Source organism: Felis catus, chromosome D3 (genome assembly GCF_018350175.1).
Source record: "Felis catus isolate Fca126 chromosome D3, F.catus_Fca126_mat1.0, whole genome shotgun sequence".
Classification (NCBI taxonomy): domain Eukaryota; kingdom Metazoa; phylum Chordata; class Mammalia; order Carnivora; family Felidae; genus Felis; species Felis catus.
Window position 1 is genome coordinate 90427054 of NC_058379.1, and position 14668 is coordinate 90441721.

The 14668-nt window shown below is 52.2% G+C and overlaps 1 protein-coding gene across 3 annotated transcripts in view; it reads left to right on the forward strand.

The window, feature by feature from the left end:
- The window catches only part of ZNF407 (zinc finger protein 407), a 455477-nt gene extending 442271 nt beyond the window's left edge, over positions 1-13206 (forward strand). For all 3 annotated transcript variants that reach the window (XM_011288125.4, XM_045041221.1, XM_045041220.1), the window contains one exon: positions 10714-13206. In XM_011288125.4, the coding sequence (XP_011286427.2) occupies positions 10714-12032 (1319 nt within the window). In that variant the 3' untranslated portion in view covers positions 12033-13206. The remainder of the gene's footprint in view (positions 1-10713) is intronic.
- The last annotated feature ends 1462 nt before the right edge of the window (positions 13207-14668 follow it).

Genomic DNA, 14668 nt, shown 5'->3' on the forward strand with positions numbered 1-14668 from the left:
GTCCACGTAGAGAAGCTGCAGATTCTGCGAGTGGTCACGCTACCGACCTTCACGGCGGCCTTTATTCTTGAGTCCAGTGCAAAGCGAAACAGACCTTGCCTTGCTGTTCCACTCACTGGTCGGTCCTCAGGACCATCAGTGGTGTGATGTCATTTTCCGTCATGATCCCTCTTAATGAGGTTCAGGAATCACATCAGAGCCACGTGAACAGCAAAGGAGATCTCATTCTAGGCTCTAGGGAAAAGAAACGAACTGACGTGGAGCGTAAACTCTGAACCTTGGGGTCTTTAAAGCAGTTACAGTTTTCGAAATATCCTACCCCCTGAAGACTTTATTTAGTAGCCGTTAAAGAATTAACAAGTGTTGCTCTCAAGCACTGGGTCTCCAGACTTCTGTTCCAGCCAAGTGGCACTAGTCTGGATCCACTAGCAGACAAGACCCCTGAAGAGCGGAGACCGTCCTAACTTGATATCCGCACCACCAGCCCTGTCTTCATGGACTCTCGCGCCAGACAGGCGCTTGGTAAAGACCTCTGCCAAGGAGCGTGCTGATGAGCAGAACGCAAACAGAAAAGCGAGCTGGCTAGGACAGTGTAGACTGTGCTTGTAAATGTGTATGTGTTCGTGCAAGTGTTTGTACACAAATGTGTGTGTGTGCGTGTACATGTAGGTTTCAAGAAAAGATGAAAATTTGACATTGACAGGGCATGTCAATTTTTTTTAATTGCAGAAAGTAGTGAGCTGACTATGCGATGTAAGGTAGTTAACTTATCTGGTGCCATTAATGGTATAGGAGTTGTGCATTCGTTCTTTTTTTATTTTTGTTTTTTTTTTAAGTTTACTTATTTATTTTCAGAGAGAGACAGAGTGCACACAGGGAAGGGGCAGAGAGAGAGGGAGAGAGAATCACAAGCAAGCTCCGTGCTTTCAGCGCTGAGCCCAATGGGGCTGAAGGGAATCCTACAAACCTGAGATCATGACCTGAGCTGAGATCAAGAGTCGGACGCTTAACTGACTGAGCCACCCAGGTGCCCCTGTGCATTCTTTCTTGATCAGTTGCCTCCTCGAGTATCAAGATGGGGCATTTGTTGATCCACAGAAAAGCTACTGAAGGAAGCAAGGAAGACACTCCCCTCTTCCTACGCGGAGCTCAGAGAGCCTGCTTCTGCTCCTTCTGTGTCCCTTGAAGCCCCACCAGCACCAGGCACGTAGCTCTGTTTTCTGTGATTGTGACCTTGGGCAATTCCAGGGCAAAAGGCAGCCCCCTAAAACACAGTCTAAGTTCTTTCCCAAGCTTTGTTGAAGGTTATTTCAGGCAGGCAAATGGCTGTATGTCCATATGAACACTGGGCATGACTTTAATGTCACCGTGTTTCTTGTGGGAATTCCTGAGTTTTTATCACGTGTGGCATTAATGAATTTCTAGCATGTCGAAGTCACCATTCCCCATGCGAAGCCTTTTGGGGAGTTCCCACGTGGTGTGTGTCTGTTACTTAACACAGCAATATGACTTTGTCCTGCTTTTCTCATATGTGCATCGTGTTGTGTGATACCTGCATGTGGCTGTCGATGGCTCCTAACAGGTGCTGGCTGTTACACGAGCCCATCCGTCCAAGAGCGACGTCAGCCTCTTTTGAAACAGTGTTTCAACAGAAAGGCAAAATAGTGCTGCCCCAGTAGCAATAAACTCCTTCCGGAACTAATGATAATTTTAGAGCGATTGTTTTCAGGCTTCCACCCTGATGCAAACCACGTAGTTATGTGAGACACTGTGCGTAGCTTTGTACCCTGACTGCACCTGTCACCAGATATTGTGCCCATTTCTCAGCTCGCGCTGTGGACATCTGCACGAGGACGTTACACACGGTGCGTGTCGCTGCTCAGACGTAATGGCACAGTGTTGCCTCTAGACACACACATACGCCAGCCACACGTCCCACCCTTTCCAGTGACAGGAGCCACACATCCCCTCACGTGTCATCGGGCCCTGAAAGGATCCCCTCCCAACTCTCCCTGCCCCTCGGAAAGCCGGCCCGGCGTGCGGAAGGAAGGGAAAGCCGCCGAGCCTCCCCGTCTCCATCTCCTACACCTGAGGTGTCGGTCGCTGCATTTTACTCAACATTTTAATTTGCACGTTTTTTATTCTGTCCATTTTAGAGCAAGGGTTCAAGCCTCATAATGTGTCTTTTGTTCAGTATCTTTTTAATCAGTCTGAAACTTTATTATGCAGGCATCAGGTACCGTGCAAGTTCAACATAGGAGTTTAACTTAGGGATTTAGGAAGGTGTTCAGAATGAAGGTTGTCATAGTCACTGGCTAAAAAGAAGGCATGTTTCTGTTTTCCACCGTGACCGTGGCAGTGTCCGCACCCCTCCCCCAGCCCTGCCGCCGCCACTGCTCTGTCCTCGTGTTCCGAGAGGGCAGGGTGCCGGGCCCGCCCCAGACCACGACCCGCTCCCACGTGCTGTCCCGGAGCCAGCGGTCATGACCGCTGCTCGCTCTGGCTTCCACAGAACGAATCCGGGCGCTGCCTCCGCTTCCTCTGCTGGTCCTGGAAGTGGCCTGAGCACACTGGTCCGATCCTCTGTGCTGGAGCGGCCTCGGCATCTTGGGATGTCATCCTCGGGAAGAGGCCGGGCCTCACTGTGTTGCCACCCCGAAACATTCAGGGTCCCCTCACCCACCCAAGTCGGCTTAACAGGAAGATAGCAGGGATGTGCCCAGAACAGACGACTCATTTTAATATGTGGAGAAGAAATCCGCGTTGTTTTAAGTGCGTACCAGCAGCTGCTGTCATTCGGCTGCGAGCAGATGTTAGACCTCCAAAAGCTTTGCTGATAATTAAAATACTAACAGTGAGCGTTTTGCCCCAGCTGCAGGCTCTGTTTACTGTAAATTTGATTTTAATGGTGCCTCTGTGCTGTTACTGAGGAGCGGTTTGCTTTTTACCTCCGTACAAAAGTGTCTGCAATGAAGACAGATGTCTGTTTCCTCTCATTTCCTCGGGAAAGAAACGAAGGTACTGTAACATACAGGGAATCTGAACATGCCTACAAAAACGAGTGGGATCTTTTTATAGGATTGGCCCAAAAAACAAAACGGCGCAAGTTTATTCAATCTGCCTTGTTAGCCCTTTAAAGCCACCTTGTAAGAGAAACACCCCACTACCAACACTGGCTGGCTTCCTATTTGCGCGAGTTCACCTTTTAAAACGTGCGTGGTGCATACACCTTTGAAAACAGGCGTGGTCTCCTCACATTGTGTTCACCACACTGGGAGTTTCATTACGCTGTCCAGGGACAGTAGGAAAAGGTCGTCGGGCTCCCTAATTTCCTGATGCCTGACGCAGGAAGGAATGTCAGCGCTAGAGTGAGTGGGACAGAGGAGGGGGCCTTACAGCAGGCGGACCGGCTGCCGCTCACGCAGGGTCTTTAAGGTCGAGAACGCTGCGGGCCTGGCATCCCACCGCTCCGGTCACTCCTCGAATGCATCAGCCGGTGCCACCAATGCTGAGCAGACCCCGTGCAGAGAGCGGGATGAGGGCTGGGTCCCCCGGGGCCTCCCAGGGGAGCACACGCCCAGAGGACAGGAGAGAAGGCCTCCAAGACGGAGACCCCTCACGGTGGCCACGGACTGACCTCGAGATCCCCAAATGTGTGCAAAATGCCAAAGGCACTTTGTGCTGATCCCTACGGAGCTGCCCCTCCCCCTCGCCTTGCTCCACACAGGGCCGAAGACATTTGAGCACTTTCTGCTAGTAAATCACCAGCAGTCTTTAAGAAGCGCTCTTCATGGGTAAATGACAAGATCAGAGCACTTTACAGTTTAACTCTAAAATCCCATTTCATCACCCTTGTGAAGCATGATGACACCATTTCTGTCACATGAGTCAAATTTCCAAAGTTCTATGGCTGTCACGGGCCATCTATCAACACGGCCCCCAGGCCTCTGCCTTTGCAGCCGAGAACCAGTTAACCACACCCGCCCTTCACATCCCTCCCCAAAACGCCTGTCAGGATAACCTTAAACCCCGGTCTTGTCTTCCCGCGTGAGATTTGTGTGCATGGCTCCCATTGGGTCTTCGTGCACGGAAATGATGATAGATACCTAAGAGTCTGATATGATACAAAATTTCTTAGGGTTGGTGACTTTAGAGGTAAAATATTGTCTTTTATTCTTTGTCACTCTTCAGTGCCCATAGAAATGTCTAGGCCCGTGGAGACTGTTCACAGCAAAGTTAGAAACCTGGCCAGTCATGTATTTCTAACTTGAGATAAAATTTATTCTTAGTTTTTTCTGAGTATCTTAGAATTTCTTTCAGGGGTCATATATGATTATCTCTGATCACTACCAATCACAGATGTAGTGCTAATGATAATCGAGAAAAAAGGACTACAACTTTTGTCACCTAAATCTGTCCTGGCTTGCCGGGAGTGTTCCCTCAGAAAAAAATGCACGGTGTATCTTGTAAAGTTGTGTATTTGAACGGATGTCAGGCCAGTTCACGGAAGCTTAGGTTTCAGAATGACCAAAACAGGTGCGTGCTCTGAAATTCACCCTACCGTGTAGCGGTCATTTTTAACAAGCATGCCGGAGAGTGAAGATAGTTGTAATTTTGTGTCTCCGGTTACTTAAATATTTCCGATTTGTGTGCGAATTTGATTAACACTGACCAGAATGCCTTTCTAACCCTGGAAAATACTGGTCAGAAGGTGTTGACCGTCTGTTGTTCTCTCAAAAACAAGCAAACAAACAAGCAAAATTGATGGTGACATTGTCATTCCGGTATGGGGTTGGTTGTCAGGCTGAGCGGTTACCGTTTCCCCGTGAGGTTACAAACCAGATCAGGAGTGTTTCTCAGACCCCTTGGTTGGAGTTTTCCTTCAGGGACGTGAAGCAGCACAAAGCGTTCGGGGTGGGGAGCGGCCCCCTGATGTGTGTGGTGTTCACGTTGAGAGTGAACTTCTTCACCCCCGGGCTTCGGTGGGAGCCCTCTTGTTGACATCCCGCAGCAGCCGGACCGGTAATTATTTGGCCAAAGCATGACTGTGCCGTAGAGCAGTTATTGATATTGCTTTGACTGGCCGTGCTGTTGTAGGAATAATTTATCCCCCGCTTCAAAATTTCCACAAGGTTATATTGCGTTGAATTTTAATTTGTCATTTTTTCTGCTCTCACTTGAAAAACTTATAAGCTTTTGTGACATTAAAATATGGTTCTAATTTATTAGCATAATCTGTTAATATTGTTTCATTTTAATAGACATTAAGTATGATTTCTTAACGCTCTTGTTAAAATTACATCTTAAAATTGAAGTCAAGAAAAATTATATGTGGCTTAAGGATCCCAGTGTCACGTGTGCCCCAAATTTTTATATGAAAATCTTCCCTCTTTAATCGCATCGTATCTGAGGTGCTTCAGTTATGACGAGGAGCCGCCCGAGCATTTTCGAGCCTAGCACCCTTCCAAAATACGAAATCTGCACCGCGCACGGTGGGAGAGCCTCTCCCTCCGCTAGGGTGCCCCCCCCCCCGCCCCCGGTTCACGAATCACCTAACGAAGGCTGCGAGATCCTTAAGAAAATAATAGAAATCACACCGAGGGACGCACGGCATCTGGCGTAACCGAGCACCATACAGACACAAGTGCTCCCGGTAGCACGCGGGGCTCCCACAGGATATTAGCACGAGCTTCCCCGGCACGCCGGGCGCCTCACCCCACACGGGTCCCTTTCGTGCCGTCTTTATCTGCTACGCGATGCATGAAATCTGCTTTCGGTTTTAGAACGGCTGGCCACCTTTGACCCCTTCCGTGGAGACACAATGTGACCTTTCTCTTGTCGTCGGCTTTCATTCTCCTGAAAATTCTATGAATTTTTATTACGAGTTTTTTTTTCAACCACGCCGAGGCTTCTACAAATGACTTGCGGCAGAGGAGATGAAGTTGTTGGACTGGCGTTAGGCAAGTTTTACAGCCGGCGTGCGTGCCGCTGAGCAGCCCGGGCCTGTGTCCTGCAATGTCACACGCCAGTAACTGCTGAGCCTACTATTGGATAAATACATCATTTTATGGAACATTGATTGTTCTATAAACCCAATGGAGTATTATGCTCTATGATCAAACCATTTAGATTGTGTGTAGAGCACAGAAAATGCCATATTCGGGATGGTACTAAAAGTGCCATTTGTGTATTTTATGGATGTCATTACAGGGGAAACTTCTCTCTGTAGGCCCTGTTTACTGCAAAATTTTTTAGTCCGTAATGACATTTTTCATTCACAACGTATGCCTTCAAGAGAGGGGGCCCTTGTTTTATTTGTTTCATTCGAGTTTACTGCACAAATTCTGTACATTTTAATTAAATGTAAGCTTAACAAAAGCATAAGGTATTTATTCTGTGGGAAAGCGCGATGACAGTAACAAAAGAATAACACGCACACGGAAAGGACACAGTCAGGTGCTCAGCCCTATTTGTAGCTGCCCAGAAGCCCCCAGCCCGCAGAACAGAGCCATCAGCATGGTTTGGGGGGCGGGGGGTGGGGGTGAGTGTCTACGACTTAACCCCTCCGCGCCTGCACTCCAGGTCTGTGGCTTTCAACTCCGAAGATGTTCTCTTCAGGGAGGACAGATAAGAAGGAACCGTCTCTCTCAACCGTCTTCTGGAGAAAGTGAGCCTAATCCGGAATCACTTCCCTGGAAACGAATCCTCAGCTCTCGCCCCCAAAAGAACCCTTCTCATTTCAGCCAAGTTGTAAACTTTCAACGCGTTCAACTATGAGAGGGGAGTATAATATCTCTGTAGTCACGAAAACAAATGAGCAGTAAGGGGAGATTGTTTTTTAACGTTTTATTTATTTTTGAGAGAGAGAGAGAGAGAGAGAGAGAGAGAGAGAGAGAGAGAGAGAGAGAGGGAGGGGCAGAAAGAGAGGGAGACACAGAATCTGAAACAGGATCCGGGCTCTGAGCTGTCCCCGACTCGGGGCTCGAACTCAGGAATGGCGAGATCGTGACCTAGGCCAAAGTCGGACGCTTAACCGACTGAGCCACCCAAGGCATATCCCGTAAGTTGAGATTTTTCATAAGCAGTCAGGAGGCTGCGTTTTAACTTCATTTGCCCCTTCTGCACAGAGCGATTTATGGTCCTCTCACAGACAGGTCCAGAAAGGCTCCATCAGATGCATGGCTTGATTAGCTACAATTATCACACGGAAATCCAACATTGTCTTTGAAAGACGTGAAGCGTAGCGCAAATATGATGTTGGGCGTCCGTGCTCTGTTAACGATTTGTGCACTTCTGGACCTATACCGGTGACTAAGCAGTTAAGGATAAGCCTGCACAGAGTTCCTGTTTTCCAAATACCATATCCACTTGGCCATTTGCATTGGTGAGCTTTACGGTTCATATTTACTCGAAAGAGCTCAAAAATTGAAGTTGATGTGCCCAGTAAATTCTTGGTCATAGCCCAGTTAGAATTTAAAGTTACAGTAGAGATTCACATTAGTTTAAATGACACTTGAACTTCTACATAGCTCCACATTAATTCATTATGGGCGAAATGGAAGAATCTTCAGTGGGTGAATCTTTTTCAATCTGATTGAGGCTGTTACATTTTATAGGTGCTATTTTTCAAGGCAGTACTGACAGCACTCGAAGTTATTAAATTGCTGAATCAAAAGATGGGCCTGTACTCGCATTTATGAACTGATGGAGTGGCTGGGCTCGCGCCGAGCGGAGGTTAAGATGTTGGAGGTGCCCTGCTCCATCACACGCCGTCGTGACAGCAGTATTTACCCATGTAGTTTACTTTAATGGTCTGGAAGTGGCTTCACCCACCTCTGGATTCAAATAAATTCCGTAAGTAGCTCAGAATGGCGTAATTACCAGCGCTGCAAGGGATTCAGAGGGTAACGCTGCACCCAGGAGGGCTTCTGTCCAGCCGCAGACCGGAGGAGGAGGCCCCAGGGCTCTTCCTTCCGCAGGCGCCGGGCCACCAGGCCACCGGACCTCCGTGTCTCCCACCTGCCAGGGTCTCTCCTGCCCTCGACGCCGAGGCAGTATGCCCTCTTCTGCAATGACGTGGGGTTGGTTTGAAGGGTGCCTTCTTTATTTTTGTGTCCATATTTCTTCACGTCTTTTTGTTTTAGTTTAGTTTCCCAAACTCTAAGTTAAACTGGAAAGGACCTTGAACTTAGGGAGTGGACAGAAACCAGCACATCAAGTTCAGGGTGTAATGATGGCAGAACGGACAGAAACAAACAGGATCAAGTTCAGGGTGTCATGAGGGCAAGCAAGCCCCAGGTGGAGGGGTGGAGGGAGGGAGAAATTGGGAGCACGTGCACCGGAGACCAGGGGTCCCAGAGGAAGGTGCCCCCAGCAGGCTGGTGGTATCCCCAGTGTAGACTCCTGCAGGCATGTGAGTGCGAGCAGGGGGTCCTGTGGGGTGCCCTGTCCTTGCGTTCTGCCGCAGACCAAGCCTCCCGACCTCTTTGGAGAGAGATTCTAGGGAGATTCGAAGTTCAGAAGATAAACCGAGGTGAGGTCAAGTACACACCAGGGCTCAGCGCCCTCCTTCTAGGACCTGTGCGGTTTCACCTGCTCTCGTGCCTGCCCCCAGACTACAGCCTTCCCAGGGCTGTGTTTTCCTTGTATAAAGCAGAGGTGCAGGGGGGGGTGGGGGTGCAGGATGGAGGGACATCGCAGCAGGCACGTCCCTGGGTGGGGCAGCTGGGTTGATTCCCTTAAACCCTGCAGAGGCTCACATGACCTCTGCAAAGTCTTCAGAGCCCCGAGGGCTGGGAGTCCCCAGTGTGGAGACCACCACTGCCCCAGGGCACCTGCCCCGGGGCACCTGCCCCTGAGCACCAGGCGGTTGGCACTTGGGAGGTGCTTGCTCACAGAGGCGGGTTAAGGAGCAAGCTCCCTGCTCTGGGTTCTCCCCTTTCCTCGGAGGGTAAACAGGACACCTGATACACTTTGGTTAGGGCATTTAGCTAGAACCATTGGTGTTTTGGACCCTCCCCGGGAAGGTTCAGTTGACCTTTAAGATGTGATGGCGTGGCTTTCGCCTGGCTGGTGACAGCTTGGCCAGGCCTGGTCTGCCCATGGCTGCACAGCCAGCCCAGGGCCGCACCCCCTGGTCAGGGTGTAACGTAACCCGAGAGAGTGAGAGGGAGGTTCTGCTCCTGGAGATCATCCCGCTTGACGCCACGAGGCTTTCCCTGACCCAAGAGTCTGTGATTCCATAATCGCTCTAAGATTCACGCTTTAGAGCGCATCCTCAGAGGCAGAAAACACAAGGTGACAGAAAACCGACCCCACGAACTCGCGGTACGGTGAGCTTCGTTCCAGTTGGTTCCCTGCCCGCACCATCAAGTGCCACCAGGAGACCCTTGCCCTCCCTCCGGCCTGCCAGGTGACAGGGGTTGCAGTGGTATGAATTGCCCTGACCTCTGACTGTCGAACAGGGGGGCATAGACCACCCAGACGTCACGGCACTGTATATGGAATGGGCCAGGAGTTTGCATTCGGAGCTTAGCGTGGGGTTCCAAATCCAGGACTGTCTCCTGCAGTCTGCATGTGAGCTCAGTGTGCCCTCGCGGTAAATGTGATTGAAGGGCTTCTGTGGATCGTGCCTGAGATACTGTGCCTCCTAGAGACGGGCCTTGTCTGGGGTCTGTGCTCAGAGTGGACTCTGTGTTGAAAGAAATGCTTTCTTACGGAAGTGCACCAACATGTTAAACAAAACTCTTATTTTTGAGGGATGCTAGCAATACATAATCGTAACAGTTTGTAATCATTTTCTTTCCTTTGGTGAGGATAAAGCGTTCTTTTTAAAAATGACCTACAGGGGCGTCTGGGTGGCTCAGTCCGTTGACGGTCCGACTTGGGCTCAGGTCATGATCTCATGATTCATGAGTTCAAGCCCCACATCGGGACTCTGTGCTGACAGCTCAGAGCCTGGAGCCTGCTTCCGATTCTGTGTCTCCCTCTCTCTCTGTCCCTCTCCTCGCTTGCTCGCTCGCTCGCTCTCTCTCTCTCTCAAAAGTAAAATAAAACATCAAAAACAATTTTTTAATTACCTACAATAAAGACAGTAAGATGAAATCCTTTAAAACTGTGGTGGCCATTGGAAATCCTCATTGATTGGTTATCACCTAGGGGGGAAGGAGGCAATAATAAGAACACGGATCTTTTCCCTGTTTTGATGGAAAGAAATCAGTTTTCAGTCGTGTTTCATCCTGTCCCGCGTCGGCCTGCGTCGGAGCTGACGCTGGGGGGATGGGTGTCCATGCCTGCGTCCCAGGCCCTCCTCACGTCTGTTCGTAAACTTACGAGAAGAGTTGCCTTTGGGTCAGAATACACTGCCACTCTTTACTGTCCTTCACTGCCCACCAGTGACTGAATGTCTCGTTCCAAGTGACAGTAATCGAGGGGGGTGGTTGTAGCCACACTCCTGCCCTGGGAACAGGAAAAGCAAACGCTGGCTGGTGAGAGTTGTTATTTGGACAGTCGAACCAGGAGGACAGAAAAATGCCTGTTCCCGTCACACACCCGTGGCCGAGCCGTCAGAGTCCGTGCACACGGCCGGCCCCGGAGGCCCCTGGCTCACCGCGGTGTTTCTGCCGAGGGGTTAAAGCTTCTGCACAACCGTTGTCTTACTTGTAAGCCTAACAGTCGTGTTTCGAGGCTCTAACTCGTCCCTGTCTCCCATAGGCATTGTTTCCAAGTCCTACGAATGCCGTCTGAAGGGCCAAGGAGCCACGTTCGTGGAGACAGACAGCCCGTTCACCGCGGCCGCGCTGGCGGCCGCGTCCCCCGTCAAGGAGCGGCCCCGTAGGGACAGCACGAGGCGGGCGGCGGCCGAGCAGGTGATCGTCATCCAGGGCTACGGCGGGGAGTTCGCGCTCGACGCCTCCGTGGAAGAGACCGCCGCGGCCACGCTGCAGACACTGGCGCTGGCCGGCCAGGTGGCCCGGGTGGTGCACATCACAGAAGACGGGCAGGTGATCGCGGCCGGTCAGAGTGGCGCCCACGGGGGCGCTGTGGCCCCCGGGCCGGTCCTGCCCGAGCAGTTGGCGGACGGGGCCACCCAGGTGGTGGTCGTGGGGGGCTCGCTGGACGGCCACGGCGCGGACGGGCCCCTCAGCCCGGAAGGCGCTGTGATACAGCAGGTGACCAAGCAGGAGATCTTAGACCTCGCCGAGGCCGGAGTCCCCCCGCCCGACGCGGCCTCGGCCTTGGACGCCCTGCTGTGTGCGGTCACCGAGCTGGGAGGGGCGGAAGGCCGGGTCGGGCCCGACGAGAAAGGCAGGTCGGGCCACAAGGACGTGCTGGTCCAGCTGCCCGGTCAGGAGGCGCCCCCCGCCACCGCCCAGCCCGAGGCCCCCGAGATCCACATGTTCCAGGACGTGCGGGAGGGCGCGGCCCCCGGGGAGCCTGTGGAGGTGCTGACCCAGGTCGTGCGGCCCCCGGCCCTCACCGCCTCGCAGGAGCGTGCGCAGGTGGCCTTCAAGAAGGTGGTGCAGGGCGTGCTCCAGTTCGCCGTGTGCGACTCGGCCACGGCCGGCCAGCTCATGAAGGAGGGTGTCACACAGCTCATCGTGAACGAGGAGGGCACCGTGCACATGCTGGCCCGGGAGGGCTCCCAGATCATCATGCAGGAGGCCGAGGCGCACGGCCCGCGCGTGGACCTGGCCGAGCCCGACGGCGAGATCTCGCAGATCATCGTGACGGAAGAGTTGGTCCAGGCCATGGTCCAGGAATCGGGCGGCTTTCCCGAGGGCGCCACTCACTACATCGTGACGGAGCTGCCCCCCGGGGTGCCGGAGGAGGCGGGCGTGTACTCACACACCCTGATCGAGGCGGCCGACTCTCAGGGGATCCTGCAGGCCGGCGCCGCGCTCAGCGCCGAGGCCTTGGGCCCAAATGGAACCCAGCAGCTGACGAGTATGGTCATTTACACCCAAGATGGGTCCCCGGCAGCGACTGTCATTCAGGGCCAAAGAGAGAGTAACGAACTCCAAGAAGCGTGAGGCGCGCGCGGCCCGGGGCAGGTTGGGGAGGTCCGGGTGCAGACGTCCGCTCCCGGCCCGGGGCGGACGAGGGCGGTCCGGCACCCGGGGCACGGTGTCCCCTGGACTTCATTCACAGGGCCTCCGGGACGGTGACGCGGTGCTCCCGGGGCCGCCCGCCCGCTGTCCGGGCGGCTTGGCACCGGCTGCGGGGGGCGTGCACGGGGTGCGGGGGCCGCCACCGCTGGGAAGGCCCCGGGTGGGACGGGGTGCCGCGGGGCAGACCCCCGGGCCAGCCAGCCTGTCTCCTGCTGGCTCTTTTGTGACTGGTCGCTTCCCTCCGTTCTGTGGTCCGTGCTGAGGAGAAGCCACGTGTTTTAATGTTTCCACCCCCACCGAGTGTTTTCCCGTTTCAGTTATCAAAGGACTGTGGCTCGCGGCGGAAAAGTCCGAGCAGCGTCTCCTGCGGCCTGAGACATGCCTGTTGTCCCGGTCCAGCATGTCGCCGTTTTAACGTTTTAGTATATATTTGCTTCAGAATTGCAGCTACAGGTATTACCGTCTTGCAGCAGGCCGCCCCTGTTCATTTCCCTGAAATCTTAGGATCGCGGGGTCCCCAGACCAAAGGAAGACCTATTCATCTCATGCGTCCTCTCCCCGGACCTCGTGGGGGTGTCCCTCGCTCTGGTTGCACTCTGCTTAAAAGAAGCCTTCTTAAGCCGGTGGTGAAGAACAGCCTTGACGTTTCTATTTGACGAAAATCTACCTTGGTTTAGACAACCCAGCGCTTCTAACTTTGACTTCGTTTCATACAATAAAGTCTATACATGAAATGCGTACTCTGGAAAATATTGTTCATACCAATATTTTGCTTTTATAACAAATGTCTGTTCATACTGATCCCACTTTTGCAGGATTCATTTGTGACTTCTGTCCGTGTGAAGGAGCTGACGTTAAACATTAGTACTAGAAAGCCGTGCTCCCGCAGCCCCGGGCCTGACCGGCGTCGTCCGTGTTTAGTCGTGGGCTCCCTGCAGCTGTTGGAATGCAGCTTTGTGTTCTAGTAACTCACTTCTCGATCCAGTTCTCTTCTTCCTTTTCCAAAAGTGTAAAAACAGTTCCCCTCCCCCGAACGCAAAGGTTGTTTCTGTTCTATTTTTTTTCCTTTGAAATAAAATTACAGCATTAAAGATAACGACAGTCTCTCATTTCCAACAGCCGCCCTGTGAGCAGCTGTACAAGCAGACGAGGGCCTTTTCTTCTGTCCCGCACCAGGGTTTGTCCCCCCGCTCTGCCCACGACGAGGGAACTGCTTTCTGTCGGGGACCTCCTACGGCCCGGTGCCAGTTCTGACTGTTGGGCGCGTGGGCCAAGCGCCTTCTAGTGACAATGGCATATTCTGTCACGGTTGGTATCTAAAAATTGTGAGGAACAGACCCGAGAGAAAAGGAAGAGAGGATAGCACCTTTTTAGTTGGAGTGGACATACCGTTCAGAATCGCTTCCTGAGGGCACAGGGCGGGCACATGCCCCGCTGAGCCTCTCCGGGCCTCGTCCGCATTGCTCCGCGGTCCCGCAGGGCCACCTCCATTGACACAGTCACCCCCTCCCCCCCAAAACTAAAAGGTGCAGTTTCAGGTTTGACACTGAGATTCGTAATTGGCTGAGTACGACTTGCTCGTGTTTCCTAAAAGTGGCAATTCACGTCTCCAACACTTGTCTTCAGCCAACGGTGACAGGATCGACTCCCGTTTGTTATCAGGATGAAGGTGACCTTTATAAAGTGATGCCCCTCTCCAACCTTCTCCTACATGTTAAAAAAAAAAAAAAAAGAGGAGGAGGAGGGGGGATGTTTTCCGGTGGAAATATTTCTTCCCGATCATGCCCCCCGTTAGCTACAGCCCGCGGTCCTCGGCTCAGATGCTAATTCCTGAGTGTGCTCCGTCCTGTATGGCTAACCTTTCTGCCACAGTCCGGGGTGTTGACACGGACATGCTGCAGTTTACCGTCGGTGATTTATTTAGGATAAATATGTCTCAGGTGGCATTTAATCCTTCAGAAAACCGGTGTAGGCTGCAGCGTGAAACCAGCAATCACGTTGTACGCACAATGAAAAGAGCAGGCCTTTGCATAAAGAAATTGTACAGAAGGTGTTTCGAGGCTCAGAAGGATTGCCAAGGACCCACTAAGCTATGGTCTCCTGTACTTACCTATAGGGCTGTGTTAGCGTTACCTCTCTTCCCTCTCTCGTTACACAACTATTGGAATGTAAGGGAGTTGAAGAAATACACACACACACACACACACACACACACACACACACGTGTGTGTGGGCCTCAGAATAATGAGGTGCGGTCGATACTGTGACCAGGACGCATTTACTGCAACAGGGATTGTCTGTAAAGAAGGTACAGGCAAGTGTGTAGCCTTACTGGGGTTTTTAACTAGAAAAAACGGTAAAACTTTAAAGAACTTAAAAAAAAAAAAAAAGCAAACAAAATATTTACTTGGAGACTAGAATCCGGAAAAGCCGCCTTTGTATTCAGCTACAGCCAATGAAATGATTGAGCCCCAAGGACACGGGCCGTGCAGTGGCACCGACCACCCTGCCCAAGTCCACATCCAGAAATAGCTTAGACGCCACCTCCTGTGGCTGCA